Here is an 11,210-nt window from a genome sequence, read left to right as displayed (position 1 = left end):
TAGATTGTTCATTTGGTTGACTTCTCCCAAGTTGATCAGTGATGCTGAGGGAACACTGTTTGTGCCCTGAGCTCTGTACCACACACTTGGAAGTAGACAAAGAAGGCAGTTTCAGCCCTCAAGGGGCTAACAGGCTGTTCATCCAAGTGGGAGGGCCAGCAATCTTTTCTCAGGCTGGGAAAAAGACTGACCCTTGGTCTTCAAAACAGCTGGCTAGCATTGCCCGATCACACCCAAACAACTCTGACTGTGGTTTCATCCAGGCTGTCGTCCAAAATTTGTTAAAAGAGAAAGTGATGTATGAAGACAGCAGAGCTGAGATGAGAGGAAAGGGACTCAGGCTTCCCTGGAAAGGCGACGTGAGTCTGTCACCTTAATCTGAGCATAGACAACAGGGTCCGCATCTGCAGAATGGTTCATGGTCAGGGAATCGCTGCTTTCTTTCGAGATTTTGAAAGTCATGCTGGCATAGGTAAGTGCCTCCTCTGGGGATGAAACCTGCAGAGGAAGAAGGAGGAGGAATGAGTTCAATTTGGAGGACGGTGTCTCTTAGAAGCAAGTGACATTTAGGAGCAACTTGAGGACTTCCCTTGTGGCACAGTGGTTAAGAATCCACCTGACAATGCAGGCGACACTGGTTCAATCTCTGGTCTGGGAAGATCCCACGTGCCTTGGAGCAGCTAACTCCATGTGCCACAAATACCGAGCCTGTGCTCTAGATCCTGCAAGCCACAACTACTGAACCCGTGTGCTGCAACTACTGAAGCCTGGGCACCTAAAGCCCATGCTCTGCAACAAGAGAACCCACCACAGTGAGAAGACCTCGCTCACCGTAACTAGAGAGTAGCCCTCACTCACCATAACTAGAGAAAGCCTGAGTGCAGCAACAAAGACCCAATGCAGCCAAAAAATAAATAAATAAAAACAAAAGTGACTGGGTAATCAACAAAAAAATAAAAATAAAAATGGGCAAGGGAACTGAATAGACATTAAAAAAAAAAAAAAAAAAGGAAAAAAAAGAAGCAACTTGAAAGCTTGGGTCAGAGAAGACCCAAAGAGATCAGAAGAGCCCTTCAAAGAATCCCTTGCCCAGTGTCCAGAGCAATAACACTACTCTAGTCAATAGAAGGAAATTCCATTGGCAGCAGGCCTCCACATCCAGGAAACAGCGTGGTCGTCTTACCGTGGCTGGAGGATCTGAGTGAGGATCCAGGGCCTGGGGACTGGAGTGTCGTCTTACCGTGGCTGGAGGATCCGAGTGAGGATCCAGGGCCCGGGGACTGGAGTGACCTGCCACAAGTGCCAGGGAGAAGAGGGACAAGTCTCACCAGTGGGGCCTGGAGGAATTGGAAGCTTCTCTCTTCAATCTTGGGTGAAGGGATAGGGTGGAGAAAAGGTGTTGGAGGTGGGAAGGGTGGAAGGTGGGGAGGGCCAGGAGAGAAGTGAAGGGACTCAAGTCCTTGGTCTGCAGAGAGGGTGGGCTGTGCAAGATTTACTCCCCCTCAAAGCGAACTCTTTCTTGATGGCAGAGAAAGGAGGGCTGTTGCAGCTCTTGGAGACTTACATTTTCTGCAGCTCTTTGTGATAAGGAGGACAAGGGCCATCAGCAGCAGGGTCAGTAGGACTCCAGCAAAAAAGGCCAAGACCAAATGTTCTTTGCTGTTGTGACGAAGAAAGGGAGCAGATGACCCGCTGGGCTTTTTGAAGGCCTCTTCTAAAGACTAGAGGGTAACCTTTCCCATCTACAGGTATACCTCTGAAATAGCTTTCACACTGGTTAGTTAACTTTCAATCTTACCCCCGGGTTTTCAACTTTCAGCTTTTGGGTTCCAGATCGATTTGAGGCCTCAAAGCTGTGGGCTCTCTTCCCCCTTAAAAATGGACTGCACCAGCTTCCCTCGTGGTGCAGTGGTTAAGAATCCACCTGCCAATGCAGGGGACACGGGTTCGAGCCCTGGTCTGGGAAGATCCCACATGCCTCAGACCAACGAAGCCCGTGTGCCACTACTACTGAGCTTGCGCTCTAGAGCCTGCAAGCCACAACTACTGAGCCCACGTGCTGCAGCTACTGAAGCCCGCACGCCTAGAGCCCATGCTCCGCAACAAGAGAAGCCACCGCAACGAGCAGCCCATGCACTGCAATCAAGAGTAGCCCCCAGGAGGGAATACGGGGATATGTGTATAAAAACAGTTGATTGAACCTGGTGTACCCCCCAAAAAAAAAAAAAAAAAAGAGTAACCCCCACTCACCGTAACCAGAGAAAGCCCGTGCGCAGCAATAAAGACCCAACACAACCACAAATAAATAATGAAAATAAATCTTTAAAAAAAATGGACTGCACACAGCAAATTTTTTAAGGTTAGGGGATTTATGAATCTCTTGAGGTTTGGGGGACCCCTGGTTAAGAACCACACTCTGAAGGTAAAAAACTGATTCAGTTCTTCCTCTGTTTCTGGTCCCTTCTCCCCAGACCTCCCTTCCCTAGTCCATAAGGCAAAGCGTTCAACACAAAATCAAATGCCGTGTGGTACGAGATGAAATGGGTGGAAGGATGCTTGCTTACTTGAGGTGGCCAGAGAGGCAGGGTGCACAGGTCACTGCTGGGGCTGCCATGGAGTGGATTCTTTGTCTGTCTGTGAGAGAACACGAAGGAGATTAGTGCATTTGCCACGTCTCTCTCCAGCTTGAGGGTACCCACATGCTCGACCTTATCCAAGCAACCAGTGGAGACTAATGATGGGGCTACAGCTCCGCAAGAGGAGAGAACATTGGATCCTTTGACATGAAAACTAGATCAGGAACTTCAACAACAATCAGCTACACAAATGAAAGAAGAGACTAGTATTTCTGCAGTCCCACATATCCCTTTAATAAAAACACTGCAGTGCCCTCCCTTAAAGATTTTAATAAGACCCTAGGGACAAATGCTCCCTGGGACTTAAGCAGAGAATCTTAAGGCCAGTAAGAAAAGAACCAAAAGTGAAGCCCAGAACTAGCATTTCCCAAAGTCCTGGGGAATTTGACCTTGGCAATTGCTGTCTTTTTTTTGTTGTTGTTCATTTGTTTTTCAGGGCAGCTATTAACAGGGACTAGCCAAAGGCAGCCTCGGTGAGCTTCCCTAATATTTACACCACAAATAGGGGGGCAGTGAGGGAACTCAGCCAGAGTCTCATTAACTACCCAGATGGTCTAATATTGAGCACAGAGACATGCTTTACTCAAATTTGGAGTATCAGATAGTTCTCCCTGGTTCCCCTTTTCACTCTTCTTGGCATTAGATCCTGCATCATGGTAAAATATGAATCTTCCAACTTCAGAAATATTGTCCCATTACAGCCCTTCAGCAGTCCAGTGATTCCAGTCCATTTTAACACAGCAGCAAGACAGGTAATGGGTTCTCTACTGGACTTACTATTGTCTGGTTCAGGTTTGGAATGATCGTTTCCCATGTTGCTTTCCCCTGAGAATTAAAAAAGGTAACTCTTAGAAAGCTTGGAAAAGACAGGCAGCAGAGGGGTCAATTCTGAGACTGTGATCTTAAATAAGAGCAGTAACATGGGAGAGAGGCAAGTAGTGGGTGAGTGTTCTAGTGAGATCAGTGGTCACATACTTCACAGTGTGAGTACTGAAGCTCAGCGGGCAGTCCTCAGCTTTGTAGGTTCATAAATTTGATATAATCAGGGCACCAAGAATTGACTGATTGCTCCAGAACTGACACTCACACCAATCAACTCACAGGAGATTGATGTATGAACTAGAATAAATAAGAAACATGTTGGTATAATCAGTGCATTCTATCAAAATGTATGAGAAAGCCAATTAAAACCATCATTTTGCTTGATAAACATTGAATTGAAGTATGAGAGAAGCAGAATGTCTGATTTTAATATTAAGTGCCACCTAGGTATGATGCATTTGCTTCACTCTTCCCTGGCAGTGCTGAATAAACTAACTTGTTCTTGAAGGTCCTTCCTCCAGGCTGCATCAGACACTTCTATTTTGTTTACACATTATCTTTTCAAGTGTGAAAATGCCCTTATCTAAGCTAAAGTTCTGTTATGTTAAGCTTTCCGTATTTTCCCTCTTTTATTTATTTGTACTAAAAAGTATAAAGTACCTAAAAGCAGAAAAGTAAAATCACTCAAACTTCCACTACCCATTGTTAATATTTTAGTGTATTCCTTTTCATTGTACTTCATGCATTTTTTAAAAGCTAGTTGAGATACTTCTTCATATTTTCTTTTTTTTTTTTTTTTGCTAAGCTTTTTACCATAAACATTTTCCCATCTCTGAAAATTTCTTTAAGCCTTTTAGTGGTGATAGGACTTTCTGTTATAGCTATGTACTGTAGCTTGCTTTTCCAGTTTCCTGCTTGTTGATAGAAATTATTCCCACTTTTATTTAACCAAAATAAAATAAGAGGATTTCCTAGGTGGTGCAGTGGGTAAGAATCTGCCTGCCAATGCAGGCGACATGGGTTCGATCCCTGCCCCAGGAAGATGCCACATGTCGAGGAGCAACTAAGCCCATGCGTCACAACTATTGAGCCTGTGCTCTAGAGCCCGTGAGCCACAACTATTGAGCCCATGTGCCTCAACTACTGAAGCCCACGGGCCTAGAGCCCGTGCTCTGCAACAAGAGAGGACACTGCAATGAGAAGCCCGCACACCACAACAAAGAGTAGCCTCCGCTTGCTGCAACTAGAGAAAGCCCATGTGCAGCAACGAAGACCCAACACAGCCAATAAAATAAATAAATAAATAAATAAATAAATAAAAAGAAAATTTTAGGAGGCCGCAATTTTACTTCATACTTAGGCAAACCCATTATAAGAATTTTTGGCTCTGCTATAGCTACTGTATTTTAAGGTAATTTATTTAGACAACAAATGCCATCAATTATTTGTGTTTAATTGTTCAGCTCTCAAAAGTGAATCAATTTCTAAGTCCTTGGACATGGGGAGTATTGGGCCTCATGGCCATGTACAATGATAACAGCAACATTATCAAGTGCCTTACAGTCAAACAAACTTTTTAAAAGTATGTGATCTAGGATAACAAAAAAGGTGCCAACAGGGAAATTTGGTGAGAATTCTGAGCCATGAGAATAGAAAGTCCACCATCCACAGCAGAATCAACAGCGGTAACAATGTTTCTAGCATTTTTTATTCCTTTTCTAATTTAAAAGTCAATGGTGCTCTTTGTAGAGCACTGTAAAATATTTATGTATTATTTTTAAAATATTGAAATATGTGTTTGCACTAAACACAGTATGAACATATCCTAAGAACTTTTACTAAACCATATCATTGGGGAGGTGGGTGAAGGGAGGATCATAGGTTTCCTTAAATTCTTAACCTTCTTAGGAGTGGCTCTGAATTTACAAACATCCTAAAGAAATGTTAGCAACAGCCACCTGAAACAAAAGCGGGGTCCCCCACCCTGAAAGACAAAACCATCACATGATGCAATAGGGAAATAGTTACTTACAGATCCAGGCCAAGAAAAGCAGGAAATACATTCCCTTTGAAAACAACACTCCAAATATTTGACAGAGGTATAAATTAAAATGGAAACAGTGCTATATATATATACATTTTCTCATATTTTGTCTGGCTTCAGTAAACCCTACTGATTGCCATAAAATCCATCCACTAAATGCAGCCATTCAAATACAACCCTTCCCCCACCAAATAAAGTTAAAAAGAAAAAAGTTACAGAAACACTCAAAATTAGGTAACATTTTCTTTTGGTGATTATTTCATCTAGGTTAAAAGCATGGGGTAAACGCATTTACCTTTTAAGAAAAAGTCCGGTCATAAGATGTCATTGTCTAAGACTGAAGTCTTCTCTTGCTGCTTTTGTTACCACCCTTATTTTTCAGAATGATGAAATAGTGATTACTGCCACTGCCACTGCCACCATCAAGCTGTGTGTCGCAAACATCTTGTCTAAACTGCAGGGCAGACTTCCTTTTTGTGGCTAACCCCATATTTTTTTAATTCCATAAGCAGAAAGCTTCTTTTATATCTCTTGACACATGAATGCCAGAACACAGGGGGATAAAAGTTTATCTCTAAATATTTACTGAGTGTGTAACCACCATGCCAGATATTGTGGGAGTCACAGTGGTGTGACATTATCATTGTCACCACGTATAACATAGTCTCATTTATTTGAGTCAGGGAAATGAGGTTCATCAGAAAAATGAAGAGCAAACGGTGTTAAGAGTTAAGTGCAGGCTGGGCAGACTTTAAGTGTATTAAGAGTATGGAGACCCCTTCAAAGGGCAGGCGAATCATTCACTTGTAAACATTTTCCCATAAAATAATATTAATAAATGTACTCATTAAATAAACGCAGTGGGCCATGCAGTGGGCTAAGTGGTGTGGGTATTTCAGAGAGAAGGCAGAAAAGCTCCTCATGGGGCCTACCGTCTAACTGAGAAGAGCAACGAGGAACAAGAAAACAACAGATTAATCGTGGATATGTCATGGGGCATGAAGGCAAGAAGCAGAGTGCCATGATGGAGAGCAAATAATGGGAGAACATTTTTAAATAAAATGGATGACCAGGGAGGGCCTGTCCAAGGAGCAGTATTTACCCTGAGAACCAGAGGATGAGAAAGAGCTGGCTGGGTAAAGAACCTCCTGGGGAAGATAGTTTCAGGCCAAGGGCAGAGCAACTTGCAGGCCTGGAAGAAAGGAAAGGCTGGTAGGGCTGGCAGAATCAGGCTGGACTGTGTGCGGGAGGCCTGGAGCGCGGATGGGGGAGAAGAAAGGGACTGTGTGAGGAAATGTCCAAGCCCAGGACTGGTTGCTGGGCTTTGAGTGATGAATTTCTGGGATATCAGCATGGTTCAAGGGTGGGGCCTTGGTAAAGGCTGAGACATAGAAAATAGTTGCATAGATAGATTCAGACATATCGTGGAGGTCTTTAAATCCAAGCAAAAAATATATTTTAAGCATTAATAAGGAACAACTAAAAGTTTTTGAATTCAGGTATAATATGATAAACATGGCCTTTAAGGAAGATTATATCACATCAAATAAGATAAATTGTGGGTAAAGAAAGAGACAAGAAAATAGCTGGGAGCATACTGGCAGTATGTCAGGTATTTAATAAGGCCATGAGCTTCAGTAATGGGAAGACATCCACAGGGGTAATAAGATTGGAAGTTTTAAGACTTGGGACCTGGATACAGGCAATGAAATAGCAGAATGAGTCTATGATTGCTCCAAGTGTTTGAATCTCAGTGGCTGAGAGAATTCATTTCTTCATTCACTCCAAAATCACTTATTGCACATTTACTATGTGCCATGTACTGAATTCTAAGTCCTGAGGACATAATGGTGGGCAAAAAACCAGCCTTTTGTGCAGGATCCCTGGCTGTGCATGCCTCTGATACAGGAACCAGGGACAGTTTTCTGGAAGAAAAAAAGCCAAAATCCGGTGTGAGCTGGACTTCCTCTAGGGCAAGGTGGTGGTGGGGGTGGGGTGGTAATGGTCAAAGGGAAGAAAACATTGAAACTCAAAAGCCCTGTGCCAGAAAGGAGAGTAAGATATCCAAAAAAAAAAAAAAAAAATCTAGTGTGAAAGAGCAAGGAAGTGTGTGAGGGTGATGCCGGGGTGCTGGGGGTGGGGATGAAGCTGAAGAACCAGGAAGGAGTCAGTTCCCTGAGAGCTTTTGTCTTTATGACAGGAGACGTGCGTTTATCTGCACGAAATGTATTTAAACAAGGGTGATGTGATCAGACTTGCTTTCTAAACAACCACTAAAACTGGGGGTTGCGAGGGTGGGGGTGAGAACAAATTGGAAGGGAGCCAGAATAGATATGCAAAGGCTGGTTAAGAGATTATTACAGTGATTCAGTTGGAGGATGATAGTAACTTGGACTAGGGTGGTAGCTAGCAGTGGAAGAGACAGAGATATATGAATTTGAGAGATGTTTAGAGGAGTGGTAGCAAAAACAAGGGAGGATAAAAAGTCAAAGACTATGATCAGAGATATTACCAAGAGGCAGAAGGAGGAAGAGGAGCCAGAAGGAAACAGCAGTAGTTTGAGACTGAAGAGTGAGGGTTAATTAATCAGACATTTACTGAGCACCTACGATGACCCAAACATACTGCTAAGTTCGGGAGTAAGTAAGTGTGATGAAATGTTGTAGGTGCTGTGTCAGATATACAGGATGGAGTGGGACTCAAAAGAGAAAGGGCTCAGGTTACACAATAAGGAAGGAGAGTGGGTGTCAAGAAAAGCATCATAGAGGAAATGATGTTTGAGTTACATCTTGAAAGATGTCACATTTTCTAGGCAGACAGAGGAAGGAAGCGTATTCCAGGCAGAGGAACAGCATGAGCAAACACATGCTTCATCAGGTTTGTGATGTTCAGGGAAATGCAAGTTATTTCACCATCACTGGTGCTACAAGGAATAAGGGTGGATGGGGAAGTGGAAGGGAAGAAGAAAGGCTATAGAGGAAGGGCAAGACCACATGATAGAGAACCCTAAACAAAATTCACCTTAGAGGCAATGGAGAGACTGCTGAAGGATATAACATGATCACATTTGGGTTTGGGCAACAGAATGTAGGAGGGACTGGTGAGGGGCCAGACAGTGGGTGGGGAGTCCTTTAGTATGGCAGAGTTCCAGATGAGAAACAGCGATGATCTGATCAGAGGCATTGGCTGTGGGGAAGAGGCAGTAGGGCAGAAAGGTGATGAATCTAGGTTCTTTTTTTTCAGTTGTGAGAGGAAGGTGAGGGTGAGAGAGGAGCTCAAGATGACCCCCAGGTTCTGCATTGGATCAATTAATGGTGAGAATATAGAAGAAGCGGGGTGTAGGATTGGCCATATATAATGAGTTTCCTTTTGGGCACATTGAGTCTAGCGTGCCTATGGAACATTCAGGTAGAGATGTTGAGAGGGATGCTGGGTGCGTGGGTGGGGGCTCATGAAAGAGTTCTAGATTTGTGTGGTAGAGAGTACTCATTCTCACCCCTAACCAGATCTCCTCTCCTTCTGGCACAGATCCTCACTTGTGGTTTAGCAGTGCCATGTGATAAGCTCTGGCTAATGGACTACGAATGAAAGTGATGTATTTCCCTTTTAGTTGAAGCATGTAATTGCTTAAGGAAGACCTCCTCTGACCTCTTCCCCTTCAGGGCGATTATGGAGATTTTGGATGAGAAGGTGAGGTAGAAAACTCTAAAGCTGGATCACTGAGTCACCAGACGGAGGATAATTTCTCTGGAGGGTCACACGGACCTGCAGTGGATTCTGTATGAGTGAGAAATAAACTTTTTCGTGTTCACTACTGAGATTCTGGAATAGTTTCTTACCTCACTTAACCTAACCTATCCTGCCCAATATGACTGGAGCTATAGACTAGGAAGCCATCAGCATATATGTGATAGCAGAAGTCATGGGGATGGATAAGATGATCCAAGTACAGTTGGTAGAATGAGAATAAAACATTCCTAGAACTCTGAGGAACACCACTACTTAAGAGGGAGGCAGAAAAAGTGGAGTCAGCTAAGGAAATTGGGAGGAAACCGTGATAGCAGTAACAGCAAACATATGCTACTAGAAGCCAGGGAGGAAAAGAAGGAAGGAAAAGCTGTGGTCGACCAGTGCCAGATGCTGCTACGAGAGAGGCTGAGTAAGATGAGGACTGGAGAGAGTTGATTGGATTTGGAAATGATGAGATCCTGATCTCTTTTGCTAAAGCTTGGGATGTGGTAGTGGTGGGGAGTAAAGACTTCAGTGGCTTAAAGAGTGAAGGAAATCCCCAGATCTACAGCAGATTAGATCTTTAAAACATTTGAAACACCATAATTTAAAAATACATGGCTGAACTAGATGTTGGAGATTTTTTTTTATTAAATTTTTTAAAAAAATTTATTCATTTATTTATTGGCTGCATTCGGTTTCGTTGCTGCATGCGGGCTTTCTCTAGTTGCTGAGAGCGGGGGCTACTCTTCATTGTGGTGCACGGGCTCCTCATTGTAGTGTCTTCTCTTGTGGTGAAGCACGGGCTCTAGGCGCGTGGGCTTCAACAGTTGCGGAACATGGACTCAATAGTTGTGGCTCACGGGCTCTACAACACAGGCTCAATAGTTGTGGTGCATGGGCTTAGCCGCGTCGTGGGATGCGGAATCTTCCCAGAGCAGGACTTGAACCCATGTCCTCTGCATTGGCAGGCAGATTCCCAACCACTGCGCCACCTAGGAAGTCCATGATGTTGGAGATTCTTTTTTTTTTTTTTTTTTTAATTTTTTTTCCTTTCAGTGAGGTTTTTTTTTTTGGGTAAATTTATTTATTTTATTTATTTATTGGCTGTGTTGGGTCTTCGTTGCTGCACATGGGCTTTCTCTAGTTGCTGAGAGCGGGGGCTACTCTTCATTGTGGTGCACGGACTCCTCATTGTAGTGGCTTCTCTTGTTGTGGAGCACAGGCTCTAGGCATGTGGGCTTCAATAATTGTGGCACATGGGCTCAATAGTTGTGGCTCACGGGCTCTAGAGCACAGGCTCAATAGTTGTGGCACACGGGCTTAGTTGCTCCATGGCATGTGGAATCTTCCCAGAGCAGGGCTCAAACCTGTGTCCTCTGCATTGGCAGGTGGATTCTTAACCACTGCACCATCTAGGAAGTCCGATGTTGGAGATTCTTTTTTTTTTTTTAATTTTTTTTTGGGGTACACCAAGTTCAATCATCTGTTTTTATACACATATCCCCGTATTCCCTCCCTTCCTTGACTCCCCCCCTCGAGTCCCCCCCACCCTCCCCACCCCAGTCCTCTAAGGCATCTTCCATCCTCAAGTTGGACTCCCTTTGTTATACAACAACTTCCCACTGACTATCTATTTTACAGTTGGTAGTATATATATGTCTGTGCTACTCTCTCGCTTCGTCTCAGCTTCCCCTTCACCCCCCGCCCCCTCCCAAACCTCGAGTTCTCCAGTCCATTCTCTGCATCTGCGTCCTTGTTCTTGTCACTGAGTTCATCAGTACCATTTTTAGATTCCGTATATGTGAGTTAGCATACAATATTTGTCTTTCTCTTCCTGACTTACTTCACTCTGTATGATCAGAGAGTTGAGTGAGACCTGGAGTTGGTGTTTGCTCTGGGAATAGCCACCAATTTTTGGTGATCTGAAGATTGGGTCTAAAGGCCTTGTACGAGGTCAGGAAACCAAATCTAAAGCC

At 43.8% G+C, this 11,210-nt stretch overlaps 1 protein-coding gene across 2 annotated transcripts; it reads right to left on the bottom strand.

Moving 5' to 3' along the window:
- On the bottom strand, positions 1-3,681 carry C1H1orf162 (chromosome 1 C1orf162 homolog). 2 transcript variants are annotated; one of them, XM_057705874.1, is made up of 6 exons: positions 3,612-3,681; positions 3,414-3,461; positions 2,565-2,634; positions 1,565-1,659; positions 1,241-1,290; positions 1-498 (listed from the first exon to the last, which is right to left on the bottom strand). In XM_057705874.1, the coding sequence occupies exons 2-6, from the start codon at positions 3,448-3,450 to the stop codon at positions 337-339; spliced, it is 414 nt and encodes a 137-aa protein (XP_057561857.1). In that variant the 5' UTR covers positions 3,451-3,461; positions 3,612-3,681; the 3' UTR covers positions 1-336. The 2 variants fall into 2 exon arrangements, with proteins under 2 accessions (XP_057561857.1, XP_057561848.1); XM_057705865.1 differs by lacking the exon at positions 1-498 and having other exon boundaries at positions 1,061-1,290.
- Positions 3,682-11,210: the final 7,529 nt, after the last annotated feature.

The sequence above is a fragment of the Hippopotamus amphibius genome, chromosome 1, assembly GCF_030028045.1.
Source record: "Hippopotamus amphibius kiboko isolate mHipAmp2 chromosome 1, mHipAmp2.hap2, whole genome shotgun sequence".
NCBI classification, from domain to species: Eukaryota; Metazoa; Chordata; class Mammalia; order Artiodactyla; family Hippopotamidae; genus Hippopotamus; species Hippopotamus amphibius.
Note: the sequence above shows the minus strand (reverse complement) of the source record. Positions and strands in the feature narration are given on the sequence as shown.